This window comes from Octopus bimaculoides, chromosome 8 (genome assembly GCF_046866305.1).
Source record: "Octopus bimaculoides isolate indiv1 chromosome 8, ASM4686630v1, whole genome shotgun sequence".
Taxonomy (NCBI): Eukaryota; Metazoa; Mollusca; class Cephalopoda; order Octopoda; family Octopodidae; genus Octopus; species Octopus bimaculoides.
This window is the reverse complement of record NC_142935.1, coordinates 52,274,394-52,290,342: the sequence shown is the minus strand read 5'-3', so window position 1 is coordinate 52,290,342 and position 15,949 is coordinate 52,274,394. Positions and strand designations below refer to the sequence as shown.

At 36.8% G+C, this 15,949-nt stretch overlaps 1 protein-coding gene across 1 annotated transcript in view; it reads right to left on the bottom strand.

Moving 5' to 3' along the window:
• Positions 1-15,949, bottom strand: part of LOC106880566 (mediator of RNA polymerase II transcription subunit 23) — a 52,267-nt gene that overhangs the window by 34,586 nt on the left and 1,732 nt on the right. Inside the window, exons 2-11 of the mRNA XM_014930561.3 lie at positions 11,877-11,990; positions 10,799-10,932; positions 9,736-9,847; positions 9,120-9,218; positions 8,270-8,374; positions 6,664-6,733; positions 4,096-4,205; positions 2,130-2,225; positions 1,517-1,720; positions 532-618 (exon numbers count right to left, since the gene is read on the bottom strand). Of these exons, the coding sequence (XP_014786047.1) occupies positions 532-618; positions 1,517-1,720; positions 2,130-2,225; positions 4,096-4,205; positions 6,664-6,733; positions 8,270-8,374; positions 9,120-9,218; positions 9,736-9,847; positions 10,799-10,932; positions 11,877-11,990 (1,131 nt within the window). The remainder of the gene's footprint in view (positions 1-531; positions 619-1,516; positions 1,721-2,129; positions 2,226-4,095; positions 4,206-6,663; positions 6,734-8,269; positions 8,375-9,119; positions 9,219-9,735; positions 9,848-10,798; positions 10,933-11,876; positions 11,991-15,949) is intronic.

Sequence of the window (15,949 nt, the reverse complement as noted above, 5' to 3'; positions counted from 1 at the left end):
ATAGTTAGCAAACAAGCTTCTTAACCATACAGCCAGCCACAATTGTGCCTATATAGATTTATACACAAAATGCAAAACAGAAATAGGCTCGTACAATTTGCATAACAGGCACCCTATCTAGGCAGGTAGTAACTTCAAATAATAACCAACAAAGAATATGGGGAACTTTTTAGTTTTGAAGTAGAATAGACAACCTGTCTAGTGCAGGAGGCTTGATAAAATATGCCTAGTCCACACTGTGGTGGTTTGTGAAGAAGATGATCCATTATAAAAAAAAAAAGTACATGACTTTCAGAGCAGCAAAATTTATTTAGTTTTTTTGTGGCTGTATGCCCAGATGATGAAAGACTGCAAAGAATGAAGCCTATCCAATTCATACCAGCATGGAAGACAGACATAAAATGATACTGATGATAATGAGGATGGGGGAGGGGTGATGGTAATGGTGCTTGTGGTAGTAGTAATAGTGTTGTTGGTGACGATAATCATGATAGAAAGGAAGAGAAATAAAGAGGACCAAATTTTACATACTGGATTTTTCTGGACACTTCCTGAGATAAACTGGAGTAATATCCACATCAAGTGGTCTCGGCCTTGTTTTAGATTTCGGTCCTTCAGCTGAAAAGAAATAAATGCATTGATATATGAGACTATGAAGGCAAAGGATAGGAACCCTCTTAAGTAATACAATTAAATACACATTCACAAACGCAGATGACCCCATTAATTGCTGCATTTTGTAACTGAATTAAGCACAGTATGCAAGCATACTGCAAACATAAACCAATAATAATGAAGGTGGTGGTGGTGATGAGGATGATGATGGTGGTGGTGGTGGCTACAAATGCAATATTACAAGACTGCTACACCACACTATGTCCAGGTTACTACCATATTTTCCGGCATATCAGTTGGATTTTTCATGTTAAATTAACAGCCAAAATTTACAGCAAGGTTGACTTATACACTAAGACAATTTTGGGAAACCAAAAATTTGTGTGAAATGTTAGCAGGATTTGGAAAGATAGTGATGATGTTTGAATTGTATACCTGAAAATATGGTATACAATATTACTGGACTGTTACACCAATAGAGTATATCCAGATTACTATACTGTACCCAATACAGTATTACCAGACTGTAATACCTTATAGTATACCCAGATTAATGTACCCAATATAATGTAACTAGACTCACACCATACAGTATGTCCAGATTACTATATTGTACCCATTACAATATTACCAGAATGTAATACCTTACAGTATACCCAGATTACTCTACTGTACCCAATATAATGTAACCAGACTTACACCATACAGTATGTCCAGATTACTATAATGAGCCCAATGCAACATAGATACTTATATCATACAATATGAATAAATGTCCATAATCAGGGAGTTATGCTGTTATTCCATTAAACTTGACTATAAATGAGCTGCTGGCAAATTAGAACTGTTTGAAAGAAGAGAGATGACAACAACAGCAACACGATATCTGGTGTGAACAAACCTTTTCATATAGAGACATAACCATGTGTGGGAAGCTGACAAACTGGAACAGTACAAAGAATATTAGTTGGCTACCAAGATGCTGCCAGAGTAACTGACCAAATTCACTTTCATCTTTATCGGCATCCTCCTTCTCTGACCGTTCCATGGCAATGACAACTAGATCTACGAGTTGCTCTTCTAGTACTTCACATCTTTGTTTGACCTGGCATAAAATAAATGAAACAAGAGGCTGAATGTAAGTATGATAAAAAAAATGCATTATTATAAGGGAAAAGGTTCTCCTTGAAGATGAAAGGAAGGGTTTACTGGAGTTGCGTGAGATCTGCAATGCTATATGGGAGTGAGACATAGTGTCTGAGGGAAAGTGAAATGGCAATTTTGAGAAGGACCAAGAGAGCAATGGTTAGAGCAATGTGTGGTGTGAAACTAATGGATAAAAGGAGAGCTGAGGAATTGATGGAGATGCTGGAGTTGGAGGAATCGGTGGAACAGCTGGCATGGGCAAATGGAGTGTGATGGTATGGACATGTGCTGAGGAGGGATGAGGATCATGTTCTGAGGAGAGTGATTGAGTTTAGGGTGAATGAACCGTGAAAGTGACCTTCACTCACCTGTTTTGTAACACCAAGCATATTACACACCATTTCACGAGAGTAAGGTTGTTCAAGAACATAACAGAGTAAACCTTTCTGGGGTTCCAGCATGTCCTAAAATAGAGAAGAAATTTGTATTTTCTTTTTTTCATGCTAGAAACTGAACAGCTTAAAAAAAAAACTTGATATATGGCAATCTAAAAGCATATAGATCACATCACAGATAACTTGACTGTCAGCCTACTGACAATGAAGGATATTTTAAGTGTTAACAGTCAGAAAATACTCAGAAAAAATAAGAATTTTTTTTTCTTTTTTAATAGAGCCCACAAGCCAAAAATAGATCTAAAACAGGTACAATATCGAATTATTGATTTTTCCAAACCAGAAGTAGTCAGCTTGGTTGATACATTCTAAATTAAACAAATATTAAATTTACTTAAATAATTAAATGAAATAAAGATATTGCTACATTAGTATAAATGAAATGAGTTTATTAATACTAATGTGCAAAGTACTGACAAACTATTCTGACAACCATGGGAATTTGAACTTCCTGCTTGTAAATTAGCATGGATTACAAGAGGTCCCAGACCATCAATGTCTGGAAAGTCAGTATTGCCTGTATTAGGAGTTTCCTCTATTTTACTTATTTGAAAGAGATCAGAAAAAATATATAAAAAAGACTCCACAAATCTTCAAAGTAATGGGCATTGTGGTAAAAGTGTCTTAATATTTTTATCTTAATTTTTTTCTTATATCTTTATATCTTTTTATATCTAAAACAGAATGTAAAAGAACATCTATTTCTCGATACTTGAACAATCATTCACACTGAAGAACAACAAATGGTATAAACTGTTTTATTTACACACAACAGATTCATTTTAAAATTTAGTCCAAGATTGAGGGACATTGCCTATCACTCTTGCAGAGTCTCTCAGACTAGGAAAATTACAACAGTTTAGCTTGAACTTCAGTGAGATTGTGTTTGTAGAGGAACCTTGGGTAGAGTGAAAATTCCAGAGTTACAGTTCTTGCCTATGAAGTTTAGGCAATATGGGTGTGTGCATGTGTGTGTAAGGAAGCATGTGCACAAGATATGTTGTTCTCAAGAGAAAAGGGATGATGCATCAGATACTTCTGGGTATCTAATGCATCTTCTCATGTACAGTCATATGTAGCTGATAAGTTAGAACTGCTCACTGTCAGTAGCTGGCGATTTGGAGACAAAAAGTGAGCATAGAAAGCGATACAAGCAACATTACACTAATATATCTTTTCCTTATCTAAACCAATAAGGTGTGACTTAAGTGCAACCTGGCTGCCTTTTTCACCAAAGCAAGCAAATATACAAATGCATCACTACTGGCTCAATGAAAGAGAAAGATAATTACACTAGTAGAGGCTGTAGGTTTTAATTGAATGTTATTCATATGCAGGAAATGCATAGTGCTATTAATGAGTTTTCTTAATGAGTGTAACTAGATGTAACATCTTTACCACCATCTCTTTTCCTGCTGGGGTAGCTCCTCTACAGCAAGACACTTCTTTCTTTCCCTCTATCATGCTTTAACCTCTCATCACTTGGCATAAAGCCATCTACCTCAATACTATACCCCACTGGTTGTAGGTCTTCTTTTGTAAGTTACTTAGTGTTCTCATTAGTGCCAGTGACATGTGAAAAGCACTCAATACACTTTATAAAGTTGGTATTAGGAAGGGGCATCCAGCTATAGAAAGCATGCCAAAGCAGGCATTAGGTCTTGGCATGGTTCTCTGGCTCGCCAGCTCCTGTTGAACCATCCAAGCCATGCCAGCATGAAAAATACATTAAATAATTATGACGGTAATAGTGATTCAAGATTAGCACTGCATAACTGACAATGAGAAGTTTCACTCTACACAGAATGATTGATTCCTTATTGACAGTGGGGTAAACTGTCTTATTGGAGGCATATATTATAGAAAAGTTATCACTCACCTTATCGTAAGGTAATGCTCCACTGAGTGCAAAGCGCAGATTGCCAGCATTAAGGCGCCAGACATGATTTGAAGTGGAATATCCAACAACTGGAAGTAAATGTTGTCTCCCTACAAGATAAATAAATTGAAAACATTGAAACATGATAAAATGATTTTTTTCAAATTGTTTTTTTTTTTTTAAACACTTCATCTTATCAAAAATAAGAGTTTGTCTTCTCTCTATTTTTTATTTTGTCAATAGCCCAAATTACAATAAACTTTCCACGAACCTTGTTGATACTTTGTTGGCGACAGCCATGGCTGGTAAGAGCAGTTTAGTGGACAGTTTTCTACGTGTCAATATAAAAGATGGAATGGTCTTATAGCTGGAATGCCTTCACAGATGTGTTGTATTGGCAGACCTTGTTCGAAACAACAAACACCACAAAGCAGGTCCCACAGAAATAGACGAACTAAGTATTAATTTCATGCTGAATGAAAAGCTGATCCTTCCAGTGATATTTTAAAGTTAAGTACCCCTCAAGTAGAGAAGCTACTTATCGGAGAAGAGTTAGTTACATCAAACCCAATCGCTTTATAGGTTACCTCCCTTGAACAAATTATCTCCCTTAATTGTCAAAGATTCTCAATATTTTACTATTTTTAAATTGGATGCACAACCCCTAGTTTGGATTCTTCTCATTCTCTCATTGTACCCGTATATAAAGTAAACTTTATTTGGGTGCTTAAGATATCGAATAGGAAATGGAATAGCATATTACAATTACTGTAACATAAATTCATGTAACAGATAAGTTAATACAGCACATACAATAACTTTAATCGCAAATATCTACACTTATAGTCAAATGATTTAATAAAAAGAAAAAAATAATTAATGAGTGGCAAGGGAGATAACTAAAAATCAAAATGACCTTACTATTCTTAATAATAATCCTTCAAATATTTTGCCTTGAGGGATTCAAGACAGGCTGCCCCTGGGAGCTTCTCTATGCTGATGACCTTGCTCTTATAGCTGAATCATTATCCAAATTAGAGAAGTTCCATGTATGGAAGCAAGGTCTAGAATCAAAAGGCCTTAGAGCTAACCTAGCAAAAACCAAAGTCATAGTAAGTAGGAAGGCAAATCACAAATCCCTTCAAGTAGATGACCCTGCTCAATCTGTAGAAAAGGTGTAGGTAGCAACTCCATAAGATGCACCCAGCGTAAGCTTTGGACACATAAGGGAGGTTAACAGGGAGACTAAATTTTTCTATGTGGAAGGTAGACAGGTACAATAAACGCTAGAAATGCACAGAAAATAAATTCCATCAACTGCCAGGGGAACAAGCTAGAGGTAGTAGATAGCTTCCATTATCTAGTTTACCAAGTTAGTAGTGGAGATGGATACTTCGAGAGCATAGCTATGAGAATAAGGTTAGGCTGGGCAAAGTTCAGAGAGCTCCTACGCTTGCTAGCAACAAAGGGCTTCTCTCTCAGAGTGAAAGGCAAGATTGTTTGATGCCTGTGTGCAAACAGCTATGCTGCATGGCAGTGAAACATGAGCTATGACAGCCAAGGGCATGCGTAGGCTTGGAAGAAATGAAGCTAGTAAGCTTCCCTGGATGTGCAATGTCAGTGTGCATCTTCGACAGAGTGTAAGCATCTTGAGAGAAAAGTTAGGCACAAAAGGAATCAGATGTGGTATGCAAGACAAACGATTGTGCTGGTACAGTCATGTGATGCATATGGTCGAGGACAGCTGTGTAAAGAAGTTCCGATCTCTAACTATGGAGGGAAGTGCAATGCTTTGTGAATGACTTTTAGCAGACAGAAACGAACGGTGTGGAAATCTATCACCATTATTTAATGTCTGTTGTTCATGCCAGCATGGGTTGGACAGTTTTGATTAGAGCTGACAAGCTGCATGAGACTCGTCTAGTTTGGCATGGTTTCTATGGCTGGATGACCTTCCTAATGCCAACCACTGTACAGAGTCTGCTGGGTGCTTTTGCGTGGGACCAAGCGGTTGCTTTAATGCGGCACTTCACAGGTGTTTTTACGCGGCAATGCTTTGAGCGGTTTGTATGTGACACTACCAGGTGTGCTTTTGAAGTGGCACTGCCACATGCATTTTTTACATGGCACCAGTACATGACTCTTGTAAGTCAATCCTCACCAGTAGGGTGACTGGTCTTAACACTTCTGCAGCGGAGTATAGGTCTGCTTGAGTACAGCAAGTCACCAGGCATCTCAGTCCTTTGTCATCTCACCTGAAAGGTTCAGCGTCCTGTATGTATGTATGTATGTATGTATGTGTGTGTGTGTGTGTGTGTGTGAGTGAGTATGTCTATTTGCTTGCATGAATGAATGCATGTATGTATGTGTTTGTCCCCCAGCCACTGCTTGACAACTGGTGTTGGTTTGTTTATGCCCACATGACAGTGGTTTGGTAAAAGAGACTGACAGGATAAGTACCAGACTTAAAAAGTAAGTACTCAGGTCAATTTGTTTGATTAAACCATTCAAGGCAGCATAATGAGTGAAAAATAAGTAAAAGCTAAAATATACGATACTCCTACTTACCAGCTATTGAAACCATGTGGGCTGTGAGTCGAAAGCTCTGATTGAACTCAGCTAAGACTTGACCAAGTTTCTGAATGAACAACAGAAGAGAAAGGAAAAATATAAAACTGATATGAAAAACGTAGCATAATTTAATAATCGAAGAAATGAAGAAAAAAATACTGACAGTAGGCTGAAGACATCCTGATTTCCTGCATGAATACAAGGGACGCAATGCATGCCCAAGATATATGAATAAATGTAAATAAAAAGAAATCTTATTTTAATATAAATCTTGTTTACATGAGAGTACATACATGCTCTAAGTATCCTATGTCAATGATATGCATTTAATTATGAAGACTGCATGCTCTAGCTTAAGTGTAAAGAGTCATTGCTGATGTGTGTGTGTGTGTATGTGTGTGCATGAGAGAGAGAAGTGAGGGGGGGGGGGGCAATTTTTTTATGAACTTGTTTATCCTAATCAATGAATTATCAAAAGTAAATTTTGAGTTATATATGTATACATACATATGTATACATGTGTGATCAAGCACACAGATGTATGGGTATATACACACTTGATGTACATCATTGTCAGCATGAACCTTATTAACGTCAACTTTTCCATGCTTGTATGAGTCGCACAAGGCTAATAGCACAGTACACAGTGTTCTAACAAGGCACCCATCTTAATTTCAGCATAAAGATTACCTTTTGGTACTAATACAGTTTCATAGCAAATAAATTTTTAAGAAGCCTGCTGTTAACCCTTGCCCAGTTTACAAGAAAGAATCCCTTATTTATACAAAGCTTCAAAACACAAAGTGAACAGCAAACACACCCATAAAAGGCTTCTTTTTTAAGTACCAAATCTACTCACAGAGCTTAGGTTAGCCCAGGAGTAGAAGTCACTTCCTCAAGGTGCCATGCAGTGGGACTGAGCCTAAAATCACATTGTTGGAAAGCAAATTTTTTCACCACACATGCATGTCTACACCTGTTACTGACACTTATTTTACAACAGAGCCTGACCTTTGTGGTACTGCACAGTACTATAACAGTGAAGCTATGAATTAGATATTTAGTCTGTTTCACTTTCTACTACTAGTTGCACTATATAGTGGTATTAGGTCCCTAGAGAGGTGTATTTGCAACGTGGTTTCAATTTTCATTTCTACCAATTTTAATTAATTCACTCTTTGTATCTTCCCTTTCTCATAGATAACATCTTTCAGTCACTAACATCTTAATATCTTTATAAGGAATGTATCACAAACAAAATCAACCACAAAGTCTTCAATAACAAGAGAGTCCCTCCTCTCAAGTACATTTTGTACTCCCTGAGACTTTTGGAACACAATTTAGCTGAAAGAGCAATTGTTACCATACATATGTTCAAATACACTGCTTTTGTTTCAATTAATTTTAAAATAAATGACAACTTTATCAAAATAACTGTCGTTATTATGCTGGTGTTTCAAACAAATTAATGAAAAATTTTGATAGAAGATTTTAATTTAGAACACTTAAAAATAAGGAATTTGTATCATAAAACCAAGGGCAATATCATGTGGGTTAAGTATCAAAAGAGCTAAATTGATTAAATAATGAACAGGATAAATACCCAGTGTGGCCATTTCTTATCATCTGCACAAAGCTTTGATATTTCAAAGATAGCAAGATAACTGGGAAGCAAACATGAATTTCGGTCAATGATGGCTGACACAACCTGAAATGTGAAATAACAGAACAGTTTACTAAGAGAAACATTAGACTCCTTGCAGAGCTATGCCTACACCCTTACATACATACATCATTTTAAAATCTTTTTACTAGTTTCAGTCATTAGATTGCAGCCATGCTGGAGCACCACTTGAAAAATTTTTTTAGTCAAACAAACTGACCCCAGTACTTACTTTTTTTAAGCTTGGTACTTATTCTTTCAGTCTCTTTTTCTAAATTATGGGGACATAAACAAGCCAACACTAGACTTACTATCTCTGTCTTCGCCACTGCCCTAACCATCTCTATGCCTACTATTACACCCCAGCATGCGGAAGTGTCATTGAATAGTGAGAGGGGAGGGGGGGTCAAAATGTGACACACTGACACACAGAAATTAGTTTGCACATTTATTATATTAGATTTCAGAATTACATACTTTCATCAGGTTTGAACTAATACCGAAGAGGTCAATTAATACAAGCACTTTAATCTAACAGTCAATAATTATTAAATGAAACCAACTTGTAAAACTCTTAGCTGTATTTATACAGGCTGCTATGTTATGATATACATGTCTTTCTCATTATCAATCACAATGAGTTTTGGAGCTTTGGAAAGTTTGAAGATAACAAACAGAGGTAATGATCAAAATATCCTATTTTTGACAACATCTATTTTTGTTGGTGATGCCCTAACATAGCCTCATTCCATAAGATAAAAAAAAATATATAAAAAGTAACTGTACAAACCTCAACGGCACAATCCACTTGTGCTCCACAAGATACATTTTCACACGCTGGTATGGTCTGGCACTTTTCCAGAATCACTCTGAGTAAATCACGGCAACCCTAAATATAAAGAATCAGTGATAGAGGGAGTATATCAATCACAGTAATTATAGAAAACAAAGTCTGGTGAAACTCTGTAAAATATAATTGATGTAATGTTGCAGAAAGGTGAGATAGAGAAAGAAAGGTGGAATTACATGAGGAGAAGTAGAAAGAGTATTAGAGAAGAGGGAGTGAAAAGGTGGAAGTAAAAATGGAGATTTAACAAGGCCATAAAGAGAGAGAGATGAATTCAGCAGAAGCATCTAAGTAAAATTTCTCTGCCCAAACGAGCCAACAAAGGAGCCTTTATACAGCTGCTCAATCTGCTAGAAACAGCAGCAATATCTCTCTCAAATCATAACTTAAGAAAGAAGAACATATTAGATGAGGTAGTATTAGATATACTCTATTTGAAAAAGATGGGATGACGACAGATGGATGATCTTCTGAATGAGAGCTAACCTGAGGCTATATAACACTAACCATTGAAACAAATTTTATAAAAGGGATTCAACAATTAGTAGTCCTACTGTACCTTATAGTCGACACCGCCAATGATTTTCCTGATAAGGGCAAAAGTTTGAATCCACTGATCTTTTTGTTTATAATGTAAGTTCTCACTGGTTAATAATGCTTCGCAGATTGGTCTACATGTGAGATACAAATATATATATATATATTAAAAAAAACAGGAATTATAAAATGTACACAAAAACAAAGAGAAAATATATTTCTGTTATTATTATTAACATTGGAAGGTATACAAAGAACTGTTAAATCAATAACAAAGGGTTTTTCTCCCTCTCAGTGCAAAAAAATGGTATGAAGTTTGTTTGAGCAGTGTAAGGATTTAAGGGCCTTTCTGTCTCATTGTTTCTCCCATCCCTATTTCATGTCTTAGTTCTGTTTCCTTTCCTTTTCATTTACTTCTTCCAGCTTTAAATTTATGCATCAAAATAAAAACACAAACATTTATAAAATGTCAGATTGGCATGGTTGTTGGCACTCCATTGCTTACGACGACGAAGGTTCCAGTTGATCCAATCAATGGAACAGCTTGCTCGTGAAATTAATGTGCAAGTGGCTGAGCACTCCACAGACACGTGTACCCTTAACATAGTTCTCCGGGATATTCAGCATGACACAGTGTGACAAGGCTGACCCTTTTGAAATACAGGTACAACAGAAACAGGAAGAAAGAGTGAGAGAAAGTTGTGGTGAAAGAGTACAGCAGGGTTCGCCACCATCCCCTACTGGAGCCTCGTGGAGCTTTAGGTGTTTTCAATCAATAAACACTTACAACGCCTGGTCTGGGAATCGAAACCACGATCCTATGACCGCGAGTCCACTGCCCTAACCACTGAGCCATTGTGCCTCCACAGATTGGCATGGATCCTGCAACATATTATTAGCACAGTGGATTAAAAATGACCGGGTTTGGGAATTTATATATGTCACATTATTGGTAATTCCCCTTCAGATACTAAGGCTACATGGAGGTAATATTATAATACAAAGAAATCACTGCAAACAAAAGGGGCCATCCATCACAACTGACCTTAAATGCAGAATATCCATATGAAATACTGATTAATTACCTTGATGGAACAACATTATTTTCAACCAGCATTTCTAAAAGGTCAAAAAGAGTTTGGGAGCGTTTGCTGTTATGCTGTTTGTGAATACATTGAACAAAGTAACGTAAAAAACTCTCTCTGGCCTCTGGATTTTCCTGTGGTAAACATAACAAGAACATACATAAAAATTAGTTGCGAAATATTTTAATTTAAATTCTTAAATCTGATAGTTGCAGCTGGTTCACATGCTAACTGTAAAATTGATATTTCATATCTAGTTCCCAGTTTGATTTGGTCCACATTTACAACAATGGTGACTAGACTATTAATTCTTAATAGTGTAGCCCTATAGTAGTAAATAAGAACAAGGAGAGGTGCATTACTTTATGTAAGACTTCTAATTCAATAGTCACACTTTCATTTTATTTCCCTTCTTCTTCTATCTATCTTGACAAAGTATTAACTACTCAAAATACTGATAGTTCTTTCACCTCTTCATAGCATAACACAATGACTTTGTACACCTGATTGCAGGTTTTGTTTTTTTTCAATGCTGAGAGATGGTAGTTAATAGTTGGGGCTACATTCAGGTTTCATAGTGTTTGGAGTAGCTATATCTCCTCCTGGGTAGGATATCAGTCTATTGCACAGGTAGTATTCTCGCTACTCTTGACATCTATGTGGAATTTCAACCTGAAGTATTAGCAGGATGTCCAATATTTTATCATCTCATCTCTTTTATAATCAGTGCTAGTGGTGTAGTACAGTTTATCATCATCATTTTACATCTACTGTATATATATGTGTGTGTGTGTGTGTGTGTGTGTGTGTGTGTGTGTGTGTGTGTGTCTTTGAGTTTGTACCACACAACTGGTGCAGCAGTAACCATCTAAATAAATACCAGACTTAACAATAAATGTTCTGGGGTCAGTTTGTTCAACTAAGTCTTTCAGAGAAGTGCTTCAGCATGACTGCAGTCCAAAGACTAACAAGTGAAAGATGGATTGAAACCAAATGGGATGTAACTCCATGTTTTAATGCAAAAAGTTATATAGCAAACAGAGGTCATCATCTCAAAAACCTACACAACACTACTTACTTGAGGGCAGGAACACCAGATCTTTTTCAATTTTTCAAAATGTTCTTTCTTCATCTTTTTTGAGTCATCCGTGTGGATCATAGTGCTGCAAAAAGCATCAATGGTCTCTTCCTTCTGCAAAAAAAGAAAAACATTCATACTTTTATGATTTTCAGTTTCCTGGTAGGATTTTTGTCCAGTTTGATCAGAGAGGTAAGATCAACTATTTATTGAATCAGGACTTCTGAAACTGGCGGGAGAGAGGAAGTTATCCAGAAACTGTGTGGTAATAGTTGAACTAGGCAATAAATTGAATCTATCAGACTAGAACTCAAAATCAAAGAGCAAGAACAAATCATAAAAGGCATTTTGACTGGCAGAGTGTAACAATTCCATCAATATATCAACCTGGACTAGCACATTATTTGATCCACCTTAAAAATGAAAGGCAAAACTGACCTCAATGAGATTTGAAATCAAAGCACATACAAAGAGCTGAAATGAATACCATAAGGCATACACACACACACATCATCATCATAACCATCATTATTTCACATCCATGTGCCATGCCAGCACAGGTTGAACGGGTTGTCAAGATCCAATAGGCTCATAGACACTGCATCATGCTCCAGGTATGGCTTCTACAGCTGGATTGCTTTCCTAATGCCAATTACTGTACAACATGTACCAGGTGCTTTTCTTTGCACCACTACAAATGCTAAGAGGGGGTGCAATTTTATGCAAGGAGAAAGGAATGGAGAGGAATAAAGCATGAAAGAAAGGAGCCAGAACAGAATAAATTTCATGCTGTTGAGGAGCTACATGACAACTCACATATAAGAAGAGAGGGTGGGAGTGATCGGGTAGTAAAAGCAATGGTGGTGGACCTTCAAGGTATGAGGTGGGTAGGAAAGAATGGAGTAGTGGGGCCAGGAGTAAGTGGAGGAGTAAGGGAATGTTTGATGATCTAAAGCAGCAGAATAGTAATAATGATACAGTAAACAGGAGGGTAAAGAAAACAGAGCAAGATGACATGGTGTTAAGTAAGTTGCAGGAGTGAACAAATTATTTTTATATTCAGATGCTCTTGCTGCTGCCAATCCTCACCTGTTTCCAAAGTGGGACATGTTTTCCAGAGAGAACTCTAAAGAAACAGCATCACTTGGCTGATGGAGATACGCATTTCCAAGCATGATGTCAAGACAAGGATACACACAAACACATATATGTATAAATACAAACACACATATAATTTATTTATTTATTTATATATATATATATATATATATATATATATATATATATATATATATATATATATATATGTATATATGTATATATATATATATATATATATATATATATATGTATATATATATATATATATATATATATATATATATATATATATATATGTATATATATATATATATACACACACACACAGGTGACCAACCACATAGTTCTGGGTTCTCATCCCACTGCATGACACTGTGGGCAAGTGTCTTCTACAGCCTCGGGCCAACCAAAGCCTTGTGAGTGAATTTGATAGACGGAAACTGAGGCAATCCAATGAAGTTATGCAAAGAAGATAGCCTCTATGCAGTATATAAGCTACTGGGAAAGACTCAAGAGATTGAGACTCTATTCCCTAGAGCGTAGGCAGAAAAGATATGCCATAACATACATCTGGAAGATCTTAGAGGGACTTGTCCCACACTTGGCATCGAGAGTTACACTAATGCTAGAACAGGAGACCACTGCATAGTGCCAAAGACTCCAACTTTGCCATCAAGACATAGAAGATATTGAAACAGCCTGGGCTTCAAAGACCCATAGCTCTTTAATATCCTCCCGAAGGACCTGAGAGACCTACATGGGGGTGGATATGTCTTCAAAACAAAACTAGACCTCTTACTGTCAACTGCCTCAGATGAACCAACTTCACAGCAGGAAGTGCAGATGAGGGCAGCAGCATCAAACTCCCTCATGCACCAAACATCAATTTCTAAAAAGAATTAGTGAAGTAAAATTATGTAGCAACACCAAATGGCGGTGCCCCAGCATGGCCACAGCTCATGAGCTGAAACTAATCCAAGTCAATCAAATCAAAATTATACATATTTATATATAAACATATATATATATATATATACACACACATATATATATATATTTCTTCCGTGCCGGTGGCACGTAAAAAGCACCATCCGAATGTGGTCGATGCCAGTGTCCCCTGACTGGCTCCAGTGTCAGTGGCACATAAAAAGCACCCACTACACTCTCGGAGTGGTCGGCATTAGGAAGGGCATCCAGTTGTAGAAACATTGCCAGATCAGTTTGGAGCCTAGTGCAGCTGCTGGCTTTCCATATCTCCATCCAACCTATGCCACCATGGAAAATGGACATTAAACAATGATGATGATATGTTTATACATATATTTATATATATTCTTTTATTTCTTTCAGTCATTTGACTGCGGCCATGCTGGAGCACCACCTTTAGTTGAACAAATCCACTCCAGGACTTATTCTGTGTAAGCCTAGTACTTATTCTATTGGTCTGTTTTGCCGAACTGCTAAGTTACGGGGATGTAAACACACCAACATCGGTTGTTAAGCAATAGTGTGGGGACAGACGCACAAACATATATATATGTGTGTGTGTGTGTATATATATATATATATATATATATATGTATACTAGCAGAGATACCCGGCGTTGCCCGTGTTACATGCAATGGAAGAATTAGACTTTTCTTTTATATTTTCTCTAATAAACTGGAATATCTATGATTCGAATTTCATCAAAATTGCAGATGAGAGTTCTTTCCCCCTTTACACACCCTCAAAAAATTCTAATCATGACACATGTATCCCATACTACTGATCTTTAAGCACAGATTCCAAAATTCCAGTCTTATGGAACCTGTTAAAAGGATTTTGCTACTGAAAAATGGAGGTCATGGAGCTCTAAAATGTGGGAGTTAAGGCCCCTATTGGGGGTGGGTGTCTTAATGTCAACCAGAGAAGTTGAATTGTTGAGAATCTTTTTAACTGGGGTCTTGTATCTATTTTTCGAATTTCTTTGAAATAGGAAATATATGAATGTTCACTGGGTTTGTAAAAGAGAGCAAAGCTACAGGAAACCAAAAGATGAATGATCACAATAAGCAGTCAGCTACCCTACCCTAGTCGTTATTACTCTCCAATGTAGGATTCCTCACCATACAGGTGACAGGCACAGCCATAAGATGCATTACGGATCTATAGCAACTGGAAGGGTGTGACCCAACTCAAATAAACATTAACAACTGTATGACATGAGGGCTAAGGGGAAATGAAAGTGTCACTGCTGGAGTTTGCAACTGAGCACTATACCAATAAGTAACTGGACAGAATAAATTTACAATCTATAAATGTCTTTGAATAACTAGTCACTCATCTGGGAAGGCCTTGAAATCAACGTTACCATCTGGGGAATATGTGTGACCCAGTGATATTAAAAAGACTCAAAAGAGGTCTGCAACGAAATAACTTTACTCGACACTTTGTAACTGAATCAGTGGAGGCATAGATGCCTCTTATTTACTCGACAATTTATGCACCACATTGCAGACATCACAATGTAAGTATATCTCAAAGCAAACTCTTACACTGTTGTACCATTGAATTACAAATAACGCTCATCTTTTGTGCTCAGGTGACCATACAGTTTCCAAGAGTACAACTGTGTTCATCTTTGCTTAGATAAAATGACTAAATTGTGGGTGTTAAGTCCCCGTGAAGAGGTCTTTCTAACTTCTAAGAAGATGAAATTTGTGTCTAATATCTATGGTTAAAATTTCAACAGCAAAAATATATGAATTTTCATGGGGGTTATGGCCCTTATGCATAGAATATAATTTCCAAACTTCATACAAGTTTGGATCATAAAAAATGACTAAAATTTGGGAGTTAAGGCCAGTTGAATTTTCATTGGGGTTCTTCCCCCTTTAAGCCATCTCAAATTCAAACAAAACATACTACATTATACTCGCCCTTATGCCTTGAATCTAAGTTTCAAATATCATAAGGATCCATTTAGTAAT